The 24177-nt window shown below is 45.3% G+C and overlaps 2 protein-coding genes across 8 annotated transcripts in view; one reads left to right on the top strand and one right to left on the bottom strand.

The window, feature by feature from the left end:
• Positions 1–9351, top strand: part of Med23 (mediator complex subunit 23) — a 47376-nt gene extending 38025 nt beyond the window's left edge. For 3 of the 4 annotated variants that reach the window (XM_087566202.1, XM_087566191.1, XM_087566213.1), the window contains 7 exons: positions 1260–1496; positions 2850–3015; positions 3634–3706; positions 4695–4909; positions 5956–6076; positions 6912–7043; positions 8653–9348. In XM_087566202.1, the coding sequence (XP_087422328.1) occupies positions 1260–1496; positions 2850–3015; positions 3634–3706; positions 4695–4909; positions 5956–6076; positions 6912–7043; positions 8653–8817 (1109 nt within the window). In that variant the 3' untranslated portion in view covers positions 8818–9348. Of the gene's footprint in view, positions 1–1259; positions 1497–2849; positions 3016–3633; positions 3707–4694; positions 4910–5955; positions 6077–6911; positions 7044–8652 lie in introns of all 4 variants that reach the window. The other variant, NM_001277054.1, reaches the window with a different exon arrangement.
• A 1892-nt stretch (positions 9352–11243) lies between these two features.
• On the bottom strand, positions 11244–24139 carry Arg1 (arginase 1). Of its 4 annotated transcripts, none has more exons than XM_087650840.1 (9): positions 24010–24139; positions 23543–23685; positions 18639–18711; positions 16533–16707; positions 14330–14489; positions 12912–13006; positions 12370–12474; positions 12046–12182; positions 11244–11803 (listed from the first exon to the last, which is right to left on the bottom strand). In XM_087650840.1, the coding sequence occupies exons 2-9, from the start codon at positions 23636–23638 to the stop codon at positions 11634–11636; spliced, it is 1011 nt and encodes a 336-aa protein (XP_087506966.1). In that variant the 5' UTR covers positions 23639–23685; positions 24010–24139; the 3' UTR covers positions 11244–11633.
• Positions 24140–24177: the final 38 nt, after the last annotated feature.

Below are 24177 nucleotides of genomic sequence, written 5' to 3'. Positions count from 1 at the left end.
GTAAAAAAAGTGGGTCTTGGCAGGCTTCTGAGAGGTGCAATTTGAACTTTGGATATACACAATTTGTAAGCATACATGAGCCATGGGGGATCTTTTGAGAAAATTGGGATGGTAGAAGAGAAAGGCATATTCGAAGGAAAATTGCTTCATTGGAGTTAAGAATATTTTCCTGTGAGTTTCAAAGTGAGGCCAGGAGAGGAAAACACTCCTCAGTGCAGGCTCACAGTTTCGGTTTTATAACCTGGGCATGGTGGTCCTGGAAGTCGTCAAGTAAGATGGGTGCGTGGGAGTCATCGTTTTAGAAAGGTGAGGTCAGCTGTGGCCTCGCAGCACATCTGACAGCTACCTTACAGCCCTGATGAGTATTAGCCTCTCAAAACGCCGTGGGCCATGCAGTGAAGACACGGGAGCCAGGAAACGATCTGCTGGGCTGGGCTTGCTTAGGAGACCATTGAAACTCTGGTCTTAAGACGGGAAACCAGAGCATGGTACAGCCCATGACACAAATGTGAAGAAAGCCACTGCAGAGAAAGGTGTCCCCTGGCAGCAATGGGTCCCTCCACCTACAATATCTTCTTTGAAAGCAGAAGTATATTACTGTATAGAGTAAGTGTCAGGCTCAAGGGGGAATGCCTTTAAAAGCAGTGCTCTGGATTAGGGGACGGGGGAACATGGTATCTAATGGGTGTGCAGTAAACAGTACCACAGTGTGCAGCTGGCCATGGTCTCTCAGCCGGCACTGTCACAGTTACCTGGGTGGTCTTCCTTAGATGCCACTGTTACAGTTGCCTAGGTGACTGTCAGATGCCCCTCTGGTTCCTTGCTCTGCCTTTTTTGTTTTGTTATAAATGCAGTGCAGCGTTCTGTAACTGGTTCTTCCTCCTGTGCTGAGGTTGGCCATTAACGTCAGTAAGTACACGAAGGCCTCTGCCCCTCTGGGTGATAACGTCTCAGTCCTTTGTGACCATTTTAACAGTGGGAACAGGAACACACTTGACATTTGTTGCTTTCTGTCATTTTTGCACAGTAAATTTACAGAGGTGAACCTGTCTGCTCAGGATGGCCATCCTTACATACTGTGTGTATTACTAGGGATCTTCTGCTGCTGTAGGATTAAAGTACTCCCTGTGTGCATGGTCCAGAGTGTGGAGTAATGTCTTAATCCTCTGAGCTGTCTCTACGTAGTCATGGAGATACAGGTTTGCTTTCGTACTTGTCAGTGACCTGAAACACATGCTGAGCTGTTTTCTTCTTGGCAGACCGGCCGGTGACTTACCTGTATAACACTTTACACTATTATGAAATGTGCCTGAGAAACCGTGACCATCTCAAACGAAAACTCGTCCATGCCATCATTGGCTCCCTCAAAGATAACCGGCCACAGGGCTGGTGTCTCAGTGACACCTACCTGAAGCATGCTATGAATGCACGGGAGGACAACCCCTGGGTTCCAGAGGACTCCTACTACTGCAAGCTGATTGGCCGGCTGGTAGACAATATCCTTTCTCCCATCATGTCTCTTCTAGACTCTCCATAAATAGCAGTATTTTAGCTTGTAAGAACAGTTTTTAAGGAAATGTTTTTATGTATTTCAAAACCTCATTTTTAATTTTTTCTCTGAGATGCTTGGGCCAAGCTCAGACTCCTTGCTTTGGCCAGTCTTCTGTCTGAGCTCCCGCACAAGTTGAGGCTGTAAGCACACACTGTACTCACCCAGGTCCTCCAGTGTCAGTCTGTGTAGCCGTGGCTAGCCCAGAACTTGCTATATAGACCAGGCTGGCCTTAGATTCACATATCTGCCTTCCACATGATGGGATTAGTTTATCTCTGTAAAAATGTTGAAACTTTAAATTGCATCATCAGAGCAGCCATGGGGATTTTCTCTGTTGCTACTCAAACGTAAGAACAGATGTTATAGACATTTGTCTTCAAGAAGGAAATTCTGCTTCTATATGAGTACACTGTCTCTCACAGTGCAGGCGTCAGTTTGCTCCTGGAGAGCAATAGTCTTACTGCTTTGAATGAATACTTTAAAACCAGGTATAGCGGGGCGGGGGATTTAGCTCAGTGGTAGAGTGCTTGGCGCAAGGCCCTGGGTTTGGTCCTCAGCTCCAGGGGGAAGAAAACAAAACAAAACAAACAAAAAGCACCAGGTATAGCAGCAGACACTGCTAGCACCTGGGAGGCAGAGGCAGGAAGATTTCAAAAAGTTCAAGGCCAGCCTGAGCTGCATAGCAAGACCCTACCTCGGTTAATGAATTGAATAAATATTAAATCTTTGAGTGCTTTTACAACATTCATGTTAATAAACACCAGTCAAACTTTGAACGAAATAGCTATTGCTTTTTTAGGTTTTTTCCTTGAGTTTGATTTCATGTGTACAGTTATCAACCGTCTACAGAACATGTCTGCATACCATGCCTAAACAAAGGACTGTTTCCTGTGGTAACCAGATTACTCAATTTAGGGAAATTTTTACCTGAAATTGCCTTGTAGCTATAAAAGAAATAGGATAAAGAAGCCTGAGGCCACATTGTTCTGTCTCCTGCCGGTATAGCATCTGTTCTGAGAGTCCATATGTAAACGCAACCACTTGCTTTGTGGGTATTGCTCCGTATGCTTAAGTCGTGCAACCCTTATCTCATGATCCTTATCTTGTGTTTGCTTTGTATTGTTTATCTTTTATATTTTAATTGCAGCTAAATCATCTCTTGACAGGCCATAATCAGATAAGTTGATAATCAAATGAGATGCTTTCGTTTGGAACATTATGAAATCTGTAAACATTACTTAAGCGTGAACCATTAATCTCAGAATAGTCAAATTGTTATTGCCTTAATCTTTTGCACCCATGGCTGGCAAGTCTCCGGGACCCTTCCCAAACTGTGACTGGAGATTCAATGAGTTCCCCAACCCTGCTGCCCATGCTCTGCATGTGACGTGTGTGGAACTCATGGCCTTGGCAGTTCCAGGCAAAGATGTCGGGAATGCCCTTCTCAATGTTGTCCTGAAAAGGTCTGTGTTCTTTTCCTGAAGTCAGAGTCTGTTTTCATCTGACAGGATTGCTGTCAGGCAGACCCGTGCCCCAAAGTGGGCCGAGCATAAGAGCCATCTTCTGGTCGCACTCTCGACTCTGAGAGGCAGGTGTAAGAGAACGAACACTGTGCACGATCACTAAGGCAATCTCAGATTAGACTTTTCATAACCTGCTCGATGATTAAGTTAGCAATAATGTTAGCTTGTGACTAATAAGTCTCTTTACAGATAACCAGGAGCAGGGGTAGAGCTTGATTTTAGAGCATCTGCTCAGCAAGTGCTAGATAGTGGGTTAAGCCCCCAGCTACGGCCGACACCAAAAATGTCCTGTTAAAAAACAGTGGAAAGGAGGGAGGAGTGAGTGGGAGAAGGTATAAATAAAGTTCGATCGTCTTCAGCCTCACAACTGTTATTAAAGGATACACATACAGAGGACTTATTTTTTAAGTCTATATTAATTTTTTTCTCACAAAATGTCCATTATTATTTGGAGTTGATTGGTTGTGCATCTTAATTACATTTGTTTGCCAAACAAGATCCTTAGTCAAGCATGGAGACTGTTTTCATAACCTCACCTTTTTTCCTGTCTGCTTGCAGCCAGCCCTTAGTGCCAAGGGAGAACATCACAGCATGGATGAATGCAATTGGTCTGATCATCACGGCCCTCCCAGTGAGTTCCTAACTGTGGTTTGTACGTAGTGATGCAGTGTCGACCAGAGAAATGCATACAGAGTGAGCTTACCCCAGGAGCTCATGCCAGTTAATGAACAGCCTCGCCTCCTTCCTCAGTCTTTCCTACTAGTCCTTTTAAAACATTGGTGAGGTTGGAAATGCAGCTTAGTCAACAGAGCGAGCCCCTGCCTAGCTGCAAAAGCCCTGGGTTTGCGAGCATGGACCTGGTGGTGGCACACGCCCAAGCCCAGCACTTGGGAGGTAGAAGCAGGAAGATCGAGGCTTCTATGTCACCCTCCGCTACATCATGAGACCACGTCAACACATACATGTAGTTAAATCACTCTCTCTGTCCTTTTGCTGTTCTGTGTCACTTACAAATGTTATGTTAGACTTAACCTACTCTACCATTAGCAACTCCCACATCCAACCTTTATTTCTGTCTCACAATCTGGTCTAGTTTGGGCCAGTTAACATGCTGTGTATCCAACCGGTCCTCCTGCACACTGTTGAGAAGTGTTAGTAAATGATACATTGTGCTAGTCAAACTTCTCTCCTCCATCAGCCACACCCACAGCTCCTGCAGCCCAAGTGGTTTCTTCCTCTCTGACCTCCTCATCTCTTGAGCTTTAAATAATGTTGATCAGCACCATGCTCTCTACACTTGCTGGGTAACTGTGTGAACCTGTGCTTTGTTAATATGCTTTCTGTGTTTACACGTGTCCCAGCTTCTCTGTATAATAAAGGTTTGCAAAGTCAGTTTGCTGCATGGTAAGTGTCAGGCGCTAACTAATGTACAGTCAGCCTTTCCCTACGTCAGGCTAATCAGTGCAAAGCCAGTTAGCTGTTTCAGACTCTCCATTGCGCGCGCACACACTAGCCAGACAAATGGAAACTTTAGTGCATTTGGAAGCAGCAGAGTAGCAGATGAAGTCCTATGCTGGATACATGGTAATTTTTTAGTCAGACTATTCTCTGATTTAAAGGAACCATACTGGATTGTGCTTCATGACCGAATCGTGAGTGTAATCAGCAGTTCTAGCCTGACGTCAGAGACAGAGTGGGTTGGTTATCCGTTCCGCCTCTTCGACTTCACCGCTTGTCACCAGTCCTACTCTGAGATGAGCTGCAGCTACACGTTAGCGCTGGCTCACGCCGTGTGGCACCACTCCAGCATCGGACAGCTCTCGCTTATCCCGAAGTAAGCAGGGTTCCATAAAGGGGTAGCATCTCTGGCCAAGTCTGCTTTACAGGGCAGTGTTTCGTGAGAATTGCAAAGTGGGTTTTGGACAGCGGGGGTCTGGTTAGTACACTGTTTACAAAAGTGTGTCAGAAGACCGAGAGCGTGGCTCTTCCTTCCTTCTCAAAGGTTCCGCTCTTTTATTCAGAATTGTTTGTTTTACTTTCTTATGCGTACAAGTAGTGGTATGTCATTTCTCCACTGAGCTTTCAAGGGGCTCACTCAGCTCTCTGCCCCAGAGTATATCACAGACGTTGCCGTTTGAACTGAAAACCGGATTGAGTAAGCTCTTTGCGGATTACTTTTGTTGACTGTAAAATGCTATCACTTAGATCTAAAGTTCACGAAAGTAGCATTTCTGCCAATTCTCTTTTCCTTTTAGGTAAGTCACCTGCCATTTAATACCTGTACTTTATATATATAAGAATTACTTTTAAATCTGAAGTAATTTATTTCTGTGATGAGTCAATTGAGAATGAGACCAGGTGAGATATACGAGATTTATAGATTCCATGGTTACCAGGAGAGGGAACTGCTCAGACAGAGGGAGTGCGCAGCTGTGAACAGTGCGTGCTGTGCATTTGGACAGAGTGCGTGTGCCATGCAGACGTGAAGACCTCAGTTCAAATCCCAGAGCACACACAGACAGCCAGACATGGCTGCAGGTACGCCTGCGCCCTCAGTGCCGTGGGGAGGAATGGAGAAGACTCCTGGATGCCAGCCCAGCCCCAGGTTCAGGAACAGCCCATGTAGGGGTCAGGAGAGTGGCACAGCAGACACCCGACGGCCTCCTCTGCCCTCTGCACACAGACATGTGTGCCCACAGACATACGCATGTACACAGAACGAAGGAATATTGTTTCCAGAAGTAAGCGGCACCTTTGAGAAGAAAGGAAGAGCCACGCTCTCGGTCTTCTGACACACTTTTGTAAAGAGTGCACTAAAGAATTCAGAGGATTCAGCTGCTTGAACTTCATGAGAGGATTTACTCTATCCTCCACCTTCAGGTTTCTCACTGAAGTGCTTCTTCCCGTGGTGAAGACTGAATTCCAGTTGCTTTACGTGTACCATCTCGTAGGGCCATTTTTACAGCGATTCCAGCAGGAGAGAACCCGGTGCATGATCGAGGTACGTCTGAAAGGCCTGTTTCCGGACAAGTGTTTTCACAGGGGAGGTCAGCCGGAGGCTGTCACATGTGTCGTGGGGTCTGGGATCCACTTACGGGGCTCAGAGTACCTGCAGGAAGCTTAGAGCACAGCGTGCTGAACGAGACACGGGAAAATAGCTGTGCTCAAGGAGGTCGTCAGTTGCAGGCACACAAGTATGTTTGAGAATTTACAATGAGGGGACTGGAAGAAGTAAGTGTTTCTAAGAAAATGGGCCAAAATAGAACTTTAACAATCATTCGCCACCACAGGGCTGGAGAGCTGACGCAGTGGTTAAAAGCACTGGCTACTCTCGCCAGGGGTCTGGATTTAGTTCCCAACCCAGCCCCACATGGCCGGTCCCAGCCACCTGTAACTCCGGTTTCAGGGGCTCCAGTTTTTCTCTTCTGGTGTCTTAGGAACTAAGCATGCCTATGGCACACACACACACACACACACACACACACACACACACACACACACACAGAATAAAATAGACAGATCTTTTCTTTAATGGAACTAGGGGCACACTAAGCCTAAGCATGCCTGGAGCGTCTGTGGGTGAGGTCGTGTCTAGACGGGGATCTTGTATCTTACTCTAGGAGAGACTTAACTGTAGAGAGGCGCTCTAGTTAGCCATTGTGTAGCACTGTGAGTGCAGGCTGTGTCGTAGCTTCTCTGTGCAGAGAGATGCATGGGCCGCCACTGTCCCTCTGCACAGGTGCAATACTGTGTGCCAGTGTGGGAGACCGGGTAGGTTATGTTGAACGACTTGATCATTTAGTCATTTACGTAGCCTAACCTTATTTGTTGCATAGATTGGAGTGGCATTTTATGACATGCTGCTGAATGTAGACCAGTGCAGCACCCACCTCAATTACATGGACCCCATCTGCGACTTCCTATACCATATGAAGTATATGTTCACTGGAGACAGTGTGAAGGAGCAGGTAAGTTAGGTCAAGTGTTAGTGCCGTTTAACCTGTGTATTAAATACATGGTGATAAACACACTTGCTTGCGGTGTTTGGTTTGGTGTGGTTTGGTTTGTAAGGTGTCTGGTATCTGACCTCTTAAGGCCACAGGAGAACATAATTCTAGATGCAGTGATAAAGAAATGATCTTAACTTTCCCTGTGATGTTAGAAACAGAACGTCAGAAAGGCCCTATGGCATCAGTGAGTAGGCATCTCTTTGAATAGTTTGCTCACCTGGGAAAAGCGGTGTGGTGTGGCTAGGAAGACCCAAGGGGGCGACTTCTTCCCCTCCCCCGCCCCTTGCTGGTTAGGGTGCATTGTGGGATGCCAAGCACAGCGGTACCAGTCACACCCGGCTGCCCAAGAGTCTGCTACTGAGGGTTTCAGAAGACCATGAGGGTTCTGTTGACCCTGAAGAACAGAGTCCCAAGGACGCGTTCCCATCTCCACTGCTCAGAAGAATTTCTCCTGAGGGTCAGACTTGTTCTGTCACGTGACATAGCATGAGGTCGGTGGTGAAGTTGAAGGGATGCACCGAAAGTCAACACAGGAAAAGGCACTTCCAACTAGAGATGGCTGGACATGGGAAGACCTCAGTCATGTGTGTGCTCTGTGTTAGGAAGCCATCAGAGCTGTTGTGGGGGTGTCAGAGAGACAGACGGCTGCCGTGCCCCCGTCTCCTCAGTGCCTGGCTGCTGTTCCCTTTCTGCCGGGGCAGTGTTCAGGCTTGCTCTGCTGGATTTTTGTCTTCATTAGCTCTCTGAACAGTACTGAGGAGTGCGTCTCACGGTGCCGTTTCCACTTGCATGTGCTGTTCATTCACTGCGCGTCAGGAAGGCAGTTACTGTGTCAGCGTGAATGCTGGTCTGAGTAGCTGCTCCTTGGAGCTGATGATGACGGACGGGAGGACATGCGCTCCTTCCTACCGTCACAACATTGTCAGAGTTAACATTTTCCCTCTTGAAAGGAAGCATTTCTTTTTGTGTCTGTTTCAGTGACCACATACAAAAATGGGCAGAACTGATGAAGTGGTTTAAACCCAAAATGTATTCTTTATATTTGGGCCTAAACTTTGACACGGGAATAAGCAAAAAGAAACTTTGCTGACAACCCAGTCCTTCCCTTGAGATCAAAGAACAGTAGAGATGAGAAAGCCAGGGAACTGGTGCATCTGTCCCCTTAACACTTTCTGAGCACGTGGAACTGCAGACACTGCTGCTTCAGTCTAATGGGTGTAAAATGAGGGCAGCTTTGGGGAGGACCGCTGCAAATGCTCTCTGCTTCTGCTAGCATTGCACTCGGGAGGACGACTGAGTTGTTACATGTTCTCCTAATGGGAGCAGTTCTAGTTGTGGATGGCAGGATAACTGAGCAGGTCGATGGGTCGTAAGTTCTCGAAGTGCATGTGTGGACAGGCGTGTATACACTGCATACACCTACACAGTGAGTGAGGGCGTATACATGTGCTTGTAATGGTTTATAAAACTTCCCATGTGCCAACCCCTCCTCTAGCATGCTGTTGACAACTGATGTCGCTCGGGAAATTTGCACGCTGCTTTCCCTAATTGTGTTCCCACCTCTTAGGTAGAGAAGATCATCTGTAATTTAAAGCCAGCTTTGAAGCTTCGTCTTCGGTTCATCACGCACATCAGCAAGATGGAGCCGGCAGTGCCACCCCAGGCCCTCAGCAGCGGGTCTCCAGCCCCTCAGGCCAACCAGGTGCCCACAGCTCTGCCCGTGACTCAGTGAGACCTGGGGCACTGTGACGAAGCAGAGGAGGGGACTCACGGCTAAATCTGCGAAACCCGTCAGCGGCCATGTCCAGATTGGTTTATTCTGATTCAGATACTGAATCTCTTTACACCTTCAAATCCCTTCTCCCTGTCTATGTTTTATCTCTAAGAGATTAAGTAAGCTCTGTGTTGTTCATATTCCTATCATTTATTGGGGCCCTGGGAATGTGGGTGTTTCTGTAGTCACGTGGCTTTGACCAGGCACTCCCAGGCTTCCTGTCTCAGCCACTTGTAAATTATTGTACGTGACACTTCACATTTTCTATACATTTCCTTGCAGACACAACACGTGTGCAATGGTCATTGCAAACCCTTTTATACATAAAATGTCCTTCCAAATACATTAATTACAGGGCCTTATACTTCACTTGGAGTACAGGACAAATGAAGTTTCATAGTTTTTTTTATTTAACTCCCTATAAATTTTTTATTGTAAATTTTAAATTTCCAAATAGTTCCAAATAAATGATGTAAAGTTTCTACCAAAGTAGATTGTGAGAGTTTTGTCTTTGCTCTGAGCGTTCTGAATAAAATGAATAGAAGCCATCCGAAATTTATAAATTTAATAAGGCCGTGCTCAGACTTTGATTCCCTGACTGTAATTGTATCATTCACCTCTCTGGGACCATTCAAACTCTCAGAATTTTCGTAACTTCACAAATTTTAAATATAGTACACATTTTAGTTCTTTAAGGCTTATTTGCTTTTCGAGGTGCTAATTCGAAGGGAAATGGCACTTTGAAAAATTCTAAAGCCAGTAAAGTCGAACAAATAAACTTGCGGTTTCTTTAATGGCCTAATATGAGCTCCTGCTGCCTGGAGACTGCGTCAGTGTCCACACTACAGATGTGCGGATCATCACTGGGAACCCTGAGTTTTCTCCTCATAGAATTATAATGATGAAGCCGGCCGGCTACACTCCAGATCCTCACTGTGTTCCTCCGGGCCTTTACTTCTGTGGTCGGGTCCTTGCAGTCACTACATCCTCATCTGCCATGTCTGTCTATCTTAAACTTATGTAGGGGGTAGCATTATGTTTCTAGGCTAATAATAAGCAGTCTTACTCTTCTCCAGAAACTTTGGGGATGACTCCAAACATTGTTCTTAACATAATCACAAGGACTAGATTGCTTCGAGATCCTAGAATGGGAACATTTGACACTATGTGTGTGAGAATTATATATATATATTATATATATTGACATTGGACTAAAAAAGAAAAGCAGTCTTAAGACTTTCTCAAGGGCATATACATTCAAGTAAATTTGTAAAAATTTCAAGTTTCCCTCTAGCTTAGAAATCAGAAATCAAACTCTTTCTCTGAATAGAATTTTAGAGTTACTTATCAGAGACCTTAATAGAAGACAGAAACTTTGGGTTTATAATTTGGGGGAAAATAATCACTACAGTAATTGTAGAGTAAAATTTGGCTTCGGGTGCTTGTTCTCCTGACTTATAACCGGCTCCTCCCGGCATGACTCCCGGCAGTGCCAGAGCTCCCTGCGCCCCTCCAGTACAGTAGTTATAGCTCCACATGGCTAGTAAAGATTTAACATTGGGGACTGAATTTTAAATCTCGATGAAGCTTTAGTGTAAATAACTGCACGTCGTCACTGTACCGTACAAGGCCCTTTAAAGGTACATCGTAATTTTCTACAATTAACTCAATAAAATTTATCTCAAACACTGTAGAGGTAGCAATTAGGCTCAGACTCTAGGACTGCATACGAAAAGTCAGATGGTCAAGCCTTCCTAACGTGCATCTGGAAAAACAAAAATCGCTCTGTGGAGCCCGTTTCGGTCCTGAGCTCCCTCCCCTTACTGCCTAAGCTCAGGTGAGGGCAGACACGTGTGACCGCACTTGTTCTGATAATTACAGTTCATCCACATTTGTGATTCCTTCTCGTTTGGTGTATTTCAGAGCCAAGATGAGTTTTAGGAGTTTAGCTAATCAGGGATGCTGCAGATGGGAGGCCAGGCTTCCCAAAGTCTAGGTGGCCTTAAAGATTTAACATTCTCGTATGTATGAGTAGCCCTTGTTTAATTCCTCTAGTTCCTCATCGGTTTTTGTGAATCCCTTCTCTGTGGACACCAGCACAACAGTCATGCTTAAAATTCCAGCGTTATGTTTGCTTGGAAAGAGGAAGGGTGGTCTAATGCCAGTGAACTTGAACATTCTCTAAGCCTGAGATGATCCACTTTACAGGCTAGAGAGGAACCAGCTTTTAATGGTCAATGTTTTCCATTGTTTTAGGGATGGTTATCTCTGTGCCCTGTGGGAATATATATGTTAATATGTAATGGTATGATAGGTACATGTGTGGTATGGTATGTTCATGGGTAAGTACATTACATGTGTTTGGAAAGATGCAGACAACGGAATTTTATTATAAAGAGTTTATTACAAAAATCACATGTTTTGAACGACGTGGATGCAGGCCTCGTCTCCAGATGCCTTTGCTTCCAACCGTGAGTTGACACTTGACATCACTGTGTATTTTAACTCCTGGTGCATTTTTTAATTAGATATTAATTTATACTACTTCTTAAGGATAACTTCTGCTAAAATGGGAAGTACGTGTCTCCTAATTTCATAGCTGTTTTAATTCCCACACCCTGAATTTCATTCCAGAAAGGAACTGCTAGAATACATACATATTGGAAAAAACATTCTTTTTCTAAAAGAACAAGCCCTTGGGAGGAGCAGCGTTGGCCTGGTTCTGTTCGGTTTGCTGTGATGCCCCAGATGACTTTTATGCGATGTATTCACATTTATTTCGGTGGTTTAAGGTAGTCAGTCTCTGGCTTATGATTACCTTCCCGTTTCGTTCCAAAACAAGACAAGGTCAACGCCACTGCCGTGTTCACAGTACGAGTCACCTCCTCTGGTGTCTTCCCAAGAGTTGGGTTCACTTCCATGATATCTAGTCCTGAAAGTAGCCCTACAACAAAGAAGTGGTGACGACATCATTGATCAAAGTAACTGACATCTAAAGTCTGCGACAGCTGGCTCCAAGTACACCTAGTGGGGAAGAGGTGGTGACCAACAGCAAACACTGTGTTACATCATGTGAAGGACAATCTAGAAGAACCAGTGGGCTTGCTTTCTAGGTCGGAGAGGCCTACAACATATACATTGGCCATGTGCACAGCTGCTTCTTTATGGCCTCAGAGTTTTACCTACCTGTCTTGTAAATTTCTTCTGTGATGTAGAGACCTTCTCTGTAAGATAGGCCTCCCACAACGGGTGTGCCCGTAGCCGGGGTGAATACTGGGTCCAGTCCATCAACATCAAAACTCAGGTGAATGGGCCTTTTCTTCCTTTGAAGAAATGGGAGAGGCTTTCAGTTTAAAGTGGTTTAGGAATCAGTAATCAAATGTAGGTCTTACCCTGCTTTATAATTGTATGCAAATCCCACAGTTTTACCTAGGCTTTATTAACAGCCTGTGCTGACAGGATGTCAGGAGGAAACCTTGGTCAACGCACGTGCACAGTAAAGCATCATACCTTCCCAGCAGGTAGCTGAAGGTCTCTTCCATCACTTTGCCAATTCCCAGCTTGTCCACTTCAGTCATTGAGAAATACTTAATGCCCAGAGTTTTTATTATATAGCTATAAAAGAACAGATTGACATTAAACTGCAGTTAATACAGCTGACTTTTCCTTTGGGTGGGAAGATTAGTATAAGTCCTGTGAACTGTGTGTATATGCACCTAGTTGCATTTTAAGAGTAAATCGTTATCAATTGCCCAAATAATACTATGTGCATAAGTGAATGCAAACGTGTGCTTGTGTGGATAAGTACATAAACACAAACATTATATATACATATATATATACACACACACATACATATAGACATATATATACACACATACATACAAACATTATATATATACACATACATACATACACACAAACACATATATATACACACACATATACCTACATACATATATATGTATATGCAATTTGAAATAACCTCTTACAGATTTGACCAGTTAAAGCATGCCTAGCCTAGCGTGTAAAAGAGCATGGACTAAACTTACTGTTCCCCAGGGTCCACATCTCGCAAGCCGATGTACACGATGTCCTTGGCAGATATGCAGGGGGTCACCCAGGAGAATCCTGGTACATCTGGGAACTAGAAACAACGGTATTTCCATTTAGATAAGTGTGTTTCTCAACAGATCTGCATTTAATGCAGGGCACAGTCGGTTACGTCCGTCTTAACATCCCAAGGATAAATTTAGAAGTGATTTTAAAATACTGTGAAACTAGGAAGGGATACCTGCCTCCTGTGTGGTACCTTTGATTGCTTTGGCCTCAGCGGCCTTGCCCTGTGACCTAAACCCACCCGGGGCCCTCAGCCATAGTTTCACGCTCTGTGCCTGCCTCGTTTCTGGGATGCTTAGTTTCTTTTCCCGGGACTCTGATAGCAAGAACTGTATGCCTCCACCTTTAAGTAGCTTCCATCTGGACTTCCGTTTTCCAAAAGGACTTCAGCCAGATTTTGAAGAGAAGTTTCTAAGGAGCAGGGAACGGTTCTTCCCGCTGTGGTTCCGATGAGTGTTTCCCAGATCTAAAGCCACGAATGGCCACACACTCCTATGTCAGCACTCAGAAGGCAGGCAGAAAGTTCAAGGCCAGCCTGGACCACCTAGCAAGAACCTATAAACCACACACACACACACACACACACACACACACACACACACACACACACACACACACACAATCTGCATGACAAAAGCTGCCATTTTGATAGGTTCAGATGCAGAGGGGGTCCTTTGGTGGAAAAGGAAAAACCTGTGGCGTGTCCTTAGAAGAGGCAGGAACCCCTCCCACATGCCTGTGCCTTGTAAGATACTTGGCATGATATTCTGGGCAAGTTGGTTACCTTCTGAGTTTGCAGACCTGTTTAGAAAGGGTCAGTCTGACCCATCTACTAGAAAGAGTAGTTTAAGAATCCCCAAAGAAAACAATCCACCCTCTGCACCCACGTTTCCACCAGGCATGGACTGAGGATGTAGTTAATAAGCCTGTGGTAGCTTGGTCTACCTGGAACACGTACACGCTTTCCCCTTGACAGTCCAGTTATGACTATTTTCATAGCATTTATATTGCACTAGGTATTGTAAGGGATGTAGAGCTGATCTAAAGGATGTGGCAGGATACACATAAGTTACGTGCAAATACCATATAGCATTGCTTGAGAGACTTGAGCATCCATGATTTTAGCATCTGAGGTCATGGGGCCAGTCCCTCAGAGACAAGTCCAGACGGATGCAAGCTGTCCACTAAGAGCCCGATACCTTTATCAACATACCTTTCCCTTATTTACTACCGAGGGGATCCCTTCAGTTATCCCAAGAATAAAGTGCAGGAAGGCTCTCCCTGTTTGCCTTCTACCCCCAGAAGCACTGCAGAGAGTTCCCTCGTGTGAGCGTTCTGAGGAGCCTTTTACCTTTCCTTTCAGTTCCTTCAGGAGAAAGGCCACCGGTTGCCCGTGCAGATTCCCAGAGCTGGTTGTCAGCGGAGTGTTGATGTCAGTGTGAGCATCCACCCAAATGACGCATAGGTCAGGGTGGACCCTGGCGTGGCCAGAGATGCTTCCAATTGCCATACTTGGGAGGAAAAGAATGTGTGTGAACATCCAGTTTGCAACATCATCACATACTTCATACTGCTAGCTCATATACTGTGCCTATGTGATTATCCCTTATGTCGGGTTAGCTCCCCCACAGACCTTAAAGGTGCTGGCTAAACCAATTTAACAGCAGAGAAGGGGGTGGTTCTCACCGGTCACTGATCTTGATAATGGCACAATGAAAGACGTGGGTGATTTTACCTTTTAAAAAAATCAGCTCATAATAAAATCACAAATTATAGCTTATCTCCTGAAAAGCACTTGCTGCACAAATTCCTTAGCCCTAGACATGCTTTAGTTCTTGGGGCTGGACTCTCCTCTCCCTCGATAAGTACTTGTTTCTCTCTGTTCAATTATGGCAGAGCCTTTCATTTTTCGTTTGTTTTTGTTTTGTTTTCCAAAACACAGTGCTTTTACAGTCGGGGAACCCCTAGGAAGTTCCCTGGCCTCCTGTGCCCTCGTCTCTACTCGGTCAGTTCTCAGCTCCTCTCCTTTAGCTCCCTTCTCGCTTTCCATGCAAGGACCCACTCTGGTCATCAGAGCTGTCCAAATACTCCTGACTCCAGCCATGAGGCCAGAATGGGAGAACTAAGTAGTACCCAGCTTGCACAGAAGCTAACACAGCAGGTTAGACACAGGATGCCAGTGTCATCACACCTGGGAACATGTAAATGCCACTCAGAGTTCTGAGCGTCCACATCTAGAACAATCCATGCCTTCATGCCTAGTATTGTTTATTCCTTTGGCCTGGCGTCTACTGTTGCTTCTCGCCTTCGGGCTATCTTAACTGTTCCACTTCAAATGTCCCCATGTAGGAAAGAAAGGGAACCCCAGACTCCTGCAGGGTTCCAGTGGAAGCCCCAATCAGGTGCCAGGAAGGAACTGAGGCATCGAAGGAAGCAGCACCTGCTTTAAGAGCGGCAGGGATGGTCTCACATTTCAGCTCCTCAGGCCTCCCCAGGACAGGGTCCCAGACTGAACAGAGAACTGCTCTGGGCACAACACTGGTGTGTGTCTGGGTGAAAAATATCTGACAATGTGGCTGTGTGCGTATACAAACACATACATACACACGGTATGGTGTTATCGTTCCTGATGAGAAACTACACAGGGGACTTGTGTGCATGCTAAGTAGCAACATGAGGCTGTTGATTTAGAACAGAACATGAGATACAGCACAAAAGCAAGTCTTAAGCTGATCACGTGTGCAGGTGAGTTCTTTGAAAAGGTTTATAGTGCTTTTGTAATGAAAAGCACCTATTTTGAAATCATTCACCTAAATAGTTGTGTACATAATTAGTAATCAGGTTGAGTAAACTATAACTTTCCCCAATGGTTAGTCTCTAAAATGTAAGATTATGCTAAAATCCACAACTTAAAATATTTTCTTTTGTATGGATAAAGATATATTAAGACTTCAAATAGAGCTTGAACTATGCTTCCATAGTAAATTAACCCATACAATTTCTATAAAGAATATATACATATATATTATTTATGTATGTATGTTTTTTTAAATATTTCATATGTCTCAAATGCACAGAAGTAGTTAAATACTGTAGCATTTTCTAAGTTTTCAGGGCTGGAGAGATGGCTCAGTGGTTAAGAGCACTGACTGCTCTTCCAGAGGTCCTGAGTTCAATTCCCAGCAACCACATGGTGGCTCACGACCATCTGTAATGGGATCCGATGACAGCTACAGTGTACTCATATACATAAAATAAATAAATAAATAAAATCTATGTTTTTCTGACCCTGCTTCAGTGATTCTGGCTTTCTTCCCAAGCTTTAGCTATCTTCCATCTCTATCTCTCTCTCTCTCTCTCTCTCTCTCTCTCTCTGTGTGTGTGTGTGTGTGTGTGTGTGTGTGTGTGTGTGTGTGTGTGTGTGATCAGAGTTGTGCCTAGAGGCAGATTTCACTCTAGGATCATGTCCTGTGGAGGTCTGAGGAGCCTAAGTGTGAGATTGGATGGATGGATGGACAGACGGACGGACCCCAGGGATTAGTCGGTTCACAGACCTGTGGTCTCCACCCAGCACCACACTGATTGTTCCATTCTTCTGGGTCTCTGCTACCACAGCAGCCAGCTGTTCATTGGCTTTTCCCACAGACCGTGGGTTCTTCACAATTTGAAAGGGGCTGTCATTGGGGACATCCACAAAGGCCAGATCCCCGTGGTCTCTCACATTGTACTCTGCAATTAAAAGCCGAACGTCACTAAATAGAAACTGATCACAAGCCAGCCCTCTAGCTACCACATTCTGCTCTGGTGCAGGCCACATACCAGGCCCTCCCTGTTTCCTGAGTCACCCTGTGGAGATCAGATGCTGAAGGATGACAGTGATAACTTTGTGATTTTGATCCAATGGAGGACATCACATTCCATGGTCCACCCTACCCCCACAATTGTGTGTGGGTGTGGGTGTATATAGGTGTGTTTGTGTGCACCCATGTGTTAAATGCTTTTTATATTTCTGTCATAAGCATGTTTTATTTTTAAATCAATATTTCATATGTCCTAAAGAAAACACATTAGAAGTAGTTAAACCCAGTAGTGAAATACTAGAGCATTTTGTAGTCTTTTGACTCTGCTTCAAAGAAGTGATCCTGGTCTTCTTTTCCCAAGCTGTCACTACTGGAGTCTTCAGAGTCTTCTTGACTCACCGGCATCGGGTGCGGAAAGTATAAGTGTTTAGCTCCAAACCTCCCAGTTCAGAGTCTAGGAAGTGCACACTTTTTCACATTTAAAAAAATTAAAAGGCAAAGAATCCAAAGTTCCTAGGGACCTGGCTGCTTTCTGTCCTAAGTGCTAACATGGCTTTCTAAACCAGAGACTATCCTGCAGCACTCAGATATAGGATCTGTTCGGTGTCTCCAAATTAGCCATTGTTGAAGTATTTATTATATTCCTGTGAACTTGAAATTTAGCAACAGATTCAAGAAATTTCACCTGATATAGTATGGAACCAGTTTACTTAATCAAGGACAAGGCCACTTACTCAGGCTTTCTGTTCTCCAGTGAGTGACCTCCCTCTCTCCCCCCTCCCTCCATCCTTCCTTCCTCTCTTCCCCTCCCTCTGTCCTCCCCCCTTCCTCCCCTTCCTCTGTCCCTCCTTCCTCCCCGACTCCCTTCTTCCTCTCCTTCCTCTTTCCTTCTTTCTCCCTTCCTCCTTTCATACTCCCTCTCCTCCCCAGCTCCACTCCCGCCCTCTTCCCTTTCTAGATTTGTGAAGTGATGCTTATCCATTAAGACTCAATCATTTTAAATGTGTGGGCCAGCCAATGTGGGAAACGCGTACAATCTTGTAACCCTCCATCTTGTAAACACTTCTGCTCCTCCACCAGCAGTTGCCTGCTCCCAACTCCCAACAATTACTTACTGCTTCCCTTAGCTGTGCTTCTGTCTTCCTAGAACCTGACACCAACGGTGGCTGCTCATTCGTGCCGAGCCTCTCACTTAGCGTGCTACTGCTGAGAACCGCCAGTGGCCTTGTCTGAGCTGCAGTCTGATCCTTTCCATGGCCGAATACTGCATCATTTTGTGGGTATACCGCTCTTTACCCATGAGCCAGTTGGGGTACTTTATTATTTCGTTTTTTATTTTTATAAATATTGCTATTCCTCATGTATGGGTCTTGTATGTTGCTGAAACTGTCACCCTGCTTTTGAAATTGGCTGTCCATTTTGCTCTCACTGGAAAATGCACAGCTTCTAGTTGTCGTACCTTGGGAGCACTTCACTGCACGAATGTCCACATGTTTGCACACTAGATGCTGTTCCACTACTGTTATCATTACTGTTCCTCTTTATTCTCACAAAATAGGATCTTCTTGCAGCTAAGGTGTATTTCTTTCGGGTATTAGTTTTCACTTTCAATCTCTCCACTCCCCTCTCAGCCACTCTTTCTTGTATCATACATTCTTGTGCACTCATTTGGCCCGAAAGACCAAACAGCCAAGTAAGGAGGTGAAGCTATTCCCCCAGCAGCGTCTCCTGGGCACCCTTCCCAGCCCCTGTTTCTTCAGCAGGATATGGTTCTGTTGGTTTAGCAAATCCCTCAGAAGCCTGTCCTTCCTCCAGAGTGAGGAGGATATTATCTGATCACCTTTTCAATTTTAAAGTTACCTGTTTCTTTAAGCTTCTCCACCAGGCCAGCTTTCCTTAATGCTGCGGGACCTTTCTCTACCCCTCCTCGAGGCTGAACAACACAAAAAGTACAGTACTCAGTCATGGTTGTGACGAGCCAATGCTCACAAAAAAAAAAAAAACTTCCTCCTTAATCAATTGAATTATTAGCATTCAGTTTTTAAGCTTCCATGGATCCAAGACCTGAAGTTTCGCCCCCTAATCTTCGCAGTGAGTTGGAGCGAATCGCACCTATGCCAAGAACGTCGCTCCCCAGAATTGTTTCCCTCCTGGCAAGTAGCAGACAAGTAGCAGACCTTGCTCAGTAAGTTGGCCTTGGAATACCAAACCTTGCTAAGCCTCTTCCCAGCGAGCTACACTACCCACAGAATCAACACCTATTCCACACAAAACCACTAAACATGGACAGCAAGTCACAATTTATATACACAGGTGGTTGTCTCAATGCTGATATTAAAAACAGGATGCTTCTAATCAGGCCAGATCAGGGAATGCCACGAAGGCTGGAGACAACAGATGATCTTTGGGCTGGGTCTTGCGACACTGGTAGATGGTCAGGGAAGGTGACAAGGTGGTAAAGAAACTTTGCAACCTGGGAGAAATCTAGGGCAAAGGCCTCCAGAGGGCAAAAGCGTAGCCTGAAGAGACCCGCATGCCAATCCACATAACAGGCACTCGGGGCTCTTGGGCAGACACCAGACAACCAGGTAAATTGTCACTCAAGAAACCCTTGTGGCCAGCATCGTGTTTCATGAGAAACCCATCTTGCTGAGTCCACATACAGAAAGCTAAACCACCTTTCTTTTCAGAAAAAAAAAATCCTTCCCCAGCTCCCCTGGCAGATAGAAGTCTAAAGAAATAACTCCTTTCTCTATCTTTCTGATCTTGATTTCCAATACTTTAGAACACTTCCTCCCCCCCCCCAAAATAAGACACACAGAAAGTGATCTTGGTCAGGAGATTGGTGACAAAAGTCACTTGTGTGTATCCTGAGGACTGGGACTGAAGCCCTAAACTATGCAAATACTTCCTCTCAGTTAAATGACAGATGCTCTTCTCCAGCTGCTAGACAAAATCCCCGGTGTCAGATTGCTACTGCTGGTCACCAGATACCCTGAACACTCTGCCTGACACGGTTCTGCTCCTTGCATTTCATAAATTGTTTTAAATCTCATTTTCAATTGATTCATGCCATGTACATATATTCATGAGGTCTAGCACAATGTCTGCATCCATGGAAACACTGGTAAAGTCAACTTAGCTTACCATAGCCATCACCTTAAACACTTCTCATTTCTCTGTAATAAGGGTGTTTAAACTCTTCTCTGGGGGTTGAACAATGCAGTATTCTCTCTCTCTCTCTCTCTCTCTCTCTCTCTCTCTGTATGTGTGTGTACATCTGTATTTGTATTCACAGACACATACACCAATGTGCATGTACACCATGGTTGTATGTATATGTACAGACAAAACAGAAGACAAACTTAAGATATGAATCCACCAGGCATAGTGATGCACTCCTTTAATCCCACCACTTGGATGACTGAGGCAAGGGGATTTCTGTGTATTTTAGGCCAACCTCATTATAGCTCTGTGTCTGTGTCTGTGTCTGTGTCTGTGTCTGTGTCTGTGTCTGTGTCTGTGTCTGTGTCTGTGTCTGTGTCTGTGTCTGTGTCTGTGTCTGTGTCTGTGTCTGTGTCTGTGTCTGTGTCTGTGTCTGCGTCTGTCTCTCTCTCTCTCTCTCTCTCTCTCTCTCTGTATGTGTGTGTGTGTGTGTGTGTGTGTGTGTGTGTGTGAGAGAGAGAGAGAGAGAGAGAGAGAGAGAGAGAGAGAGAGAGATTGATTCAACTCCTTTTACCTTCTGAGCCTGGGATTATAGACATACACCACCACATGCAGCTGTCTTTCTTGAAGCACAGGTTTGGGGGCTCAAACTCAAGCTCTCACGCAGTACAGCAATGTATTGTGATGCTAAATCCTATACCTGAAGGTCTAAGCCTGTGAGTGACTTCCCATGTTCACACGCTTTTTTTGTGCAAACCTTGCTCCTTGATTTAAAACTACTGGTCAAATAAAATTGGCAGCTACCAAAGGGATTAGAGGTGGGAACTTTTGGAGTGACCTGTTCTGAGGAGGAGAGACAGGGCGAAGAGGGAGAGAGGAAGCCGCCATGAGGGGAGGTAGACCATGAGCACATGACCAGGGAAAACAGCAAGTATTTGGGATATATCACTGGGGAGAAAACCTGGCCAGCAGTTAGAAGAGTAGATTAGGGGTCACCCCCCAAGTAATTCTCAAAGCTAAATAAAATAATCATAGTCTGAGTCCCCCTTGCTTGCAAGCTAGTCCGGGAAAGGCTTAAAGTGGTTGTGCCATGGTCAGGTTGCAACCTAAAATGTTTTGACCTGTATGCTAAGTGCGGTATGTTGCCATAGAGGACTGACACATAGGTGCTACCCCGAGTTAAAATTTAAAAAGACCCAGTGGCCTTTCTCCTTTTCCTTTTCAGGCGTCAGAAGAAAACCTACAAACCTCTCAGTTGACACTGTATTTGCTGTGACCGTTGATAGTTTATCGGTGGAATGTGGGGTTTGTTTTATTTTGTTTTATTAATGCATGCCCTTAACTCACCCAGGCCAGCCTCGAACTCACCATATACCCACGGAGCACCTTGGATTTTTGATCCTCATACCTCTGTCCCCTGGGTTTAGGGACTACAGGAGTGTGTTACTGTTCTCAGTTGATGTGGAGCCCAGCACGTTGTCTCTTCTGAGCTAGCAAAGCCTCTGCCAATCACACCCTAGCCCCTCACAGTGACATTTCTGGCACTCCATTTTGTTTCTTTCATTAAAGCTAAATCTTACAATTGCTCTCTGCTCATTGTTTGGTTTGCTTTGAAAATTGCTCTGTCGGCATCCCTTGCTAACGGGTCATGCCAGCCCCTAACTGGCCACAGGCAAAGATTTCCTATAGAGCTGGGCACAAGCTTTGGAATAAGACAGTCCTGTCTGGAAGCCAGCGCACAGTGAAGACTCCATGACTGGGTAAATTGGCAGAGCTCTCTAAGCCTCAGTTAAGTCAGCCACAGGAGGAAAACAGTGCCTCTCGATTTGTATTTAGTGTCCTGAAATGAGGTGAGGCAGAGAAGGGGCTCATTCTCAGACTCAAACTTCTAACGTCTTCCCTCTACTCTTCTTTTTGCCTGAGTGTCAAACTTCTACCACACTGAGGTAGGCCAGCTGTGACTAGGCGTTGACAGTTTCCCCCTTTGCCCAATGGCTTCCTACAGGAAAATATGCCTCTGTCCTTACAGTGTCTCTTACAAAGAGCTCCAGACTCCTGCCCATGGTTAAGGAGAATCTCTGTCAGAGGAGCATTACTGAGACCGGGAGAGGGCAGCAGATCTTGTTGTAGGATATTGTCCCCTAGAAGGGCTTGGACTATGATGGTGGCCTCTGATGAAGCTCAGAGACCAAAGTCTGTCTCCATCCTCCCGGGCTCCCTCCCTAAATTGTGATATTTATTTATCACAATTAAGAAGAAAAATAAAATCTTTAAAAACAAAAGAACAGGTGAGCACATTATGGATTTTTTTAAAAACAGTTTGCTTCATTATTTGTGCATGTGCATTTGTGGGGGCTGCTCACAGAGGCTGACAGGACTGGATCCCCTGGAGCTTGAGCTATGGGCAACTGTGGGCTCTCTGCTGTGGGGGATGGGAACTGAACCCTTCCTTGTCTTCCCAAAGAGTAGTGCGTGCTCTAAAACACTGAGCCATTTCTTCAGACCCATACTGTGCACCATGTATCAGCAAAATACCCCCATATTCTGGTTTCTGGGAGAGCTCTTTGGAGGTTTTCCACGAAGGTGAAATGTTGTTTACTGATACCAAATGCAGTCTAGGTCTCCGGCCTTTCACCTTCCATAATTTGTATTGAGGGGGGAAAGAGAGGGGAAAAATAAGGAAAAGCCACTTTACGCTGCACAGTTTAAAAGGCTAAAGGCTACCTGAGTCTAAAAGTCAAGAGAAAGACCCCCACGTAAACCAAAAGGACCTAGGAGTTACATAACCAGCCTTGTTTGACTTGGGTTTTCCCCTTTCCTTTTTCAACACAGCCGGAGTTGGAGCCTAAGGCGTTCTGTTATCTCATTATAATTAGCAGCCTGAGTGTATCCAAGCAGAGGGGGAATCAAGAGCCATTTAGGCAATGGTGACGTGCGATTCACACTTTGTGGACTAAGCAGAGATTTATGGATCCATTAGTCCTGACAGGGTGCCGCCTTGATGTATTTAGTTATTTGTTCTCCTTAAAGAGCGACGTAAATCACCCCTCCACGGACTAATACTCAGGAGATCATTAAAGCTCAAAATACCACGAATTCTTCACAAACTTGCAAAAGCTCTATTCTTTAACTTATCTAACTTAAAACAAGCCCAAAGGCGAGCACCACCCCCAGTACATTTTTCCAGGCATTAATCATGAACCAGACTAATGTGTTTTCTTACCGTTTCTCACTCCATACTCAGAAAGCATCAAAAGCACCGAGAGGCATACAGCAAATACTGGAGAAGCTGGTGATCTGCACCTTTTTTTTTTTCTCAAACTCTGTAGTGACTCCAATTTATATGAAATGGACTTTGGTAGGATCGGAAAGAGGAAGTGGGTTAAACTCCACGAGTATACTATGCCACACAGTGGCGAGGAGACTTGAGTGCAAGCACCTGGAGGCCAGATGGTGCTGGGAAGCTTACAGCCCGAAGGCAGTATCTGTTAAGTGTTCAAATGTAACAATTCCAGCTTGCAGCTAGACTGCAAGGCCTGGCAAGTGTTAAAATGTAACATTTTCCCCGCCAAATTCCAGTCATGCAAAGCCAGACTCACCTGTCCCTTAGAGAAAGGCGCTCCGATAATCTCTATGGGCTTTGGCTTGGAGCTCATGCTCATCCAGGGTTCCTGCTGCTGCTGCTGCTGCTGCATCTGCCTCGGCTGTCCAGCTGCTCAGCTGCTCACTACCAGCTGTAGCCCTAAAAGACAGAGGGCACATCTTTTTTCTCCCTTATAATCGGGTTGGATCTGTTTATCCAACAGCTGGCTCCGCCCACTGAACGGAAGAATGACAGAGTCAACAGAAACTCCCCTTCCCAAGAATACCCGTTGCTCTTCCCTGCGAGCCTCTCGAGCCTCTGGTTAGTGAGCATTATTCATCCTCCCTGTTCACACCCTTTCGAAAAAGCCAGCCGGATATGACATTAATCTTTCCTCAGACAATTGACAATTATGTATGATTTCATAACCGCATGTGAAATGCTAGGCTTCCAGCCTGAGCAACCTCAGGGCAGGCTGCTCACCTTTTTTCTTGGATTTAAATCCACCGAGGATGTGCAAGGTGAGGCTAGGGCAGCAGGGAGTGTCTCTTACTTCCCTCCTGTGAGCATCCTGAGTCAAGGCTTCAAGTGTTGGGGAAAGCACCTAACCTGCGAGACACATTTCATGTGTCACTAGGTTCCACAGTCTAG

The sequence above is a fragment of the Rattus norvegicus genome, chromosome 1, assembly GCF_021556685.1.
Source record: "Rattus norvegicus strain SHRSP/BbbUtx chromosome 1, alternate assembly SHRSP_T2T, whole genome shotgun sequence".
Classification (NCBI taxonomy): domain Eukaryota; kingdom Metazoa; phylum Chordata; class Mammalia; order Rodentia; family Muridae; genus Rattus; species Rattus norvegicus.
Note: the sequence above shows the minus strand (reverse complement) of the source record. Positions and strands in the feature narration are given on the sequence as shown.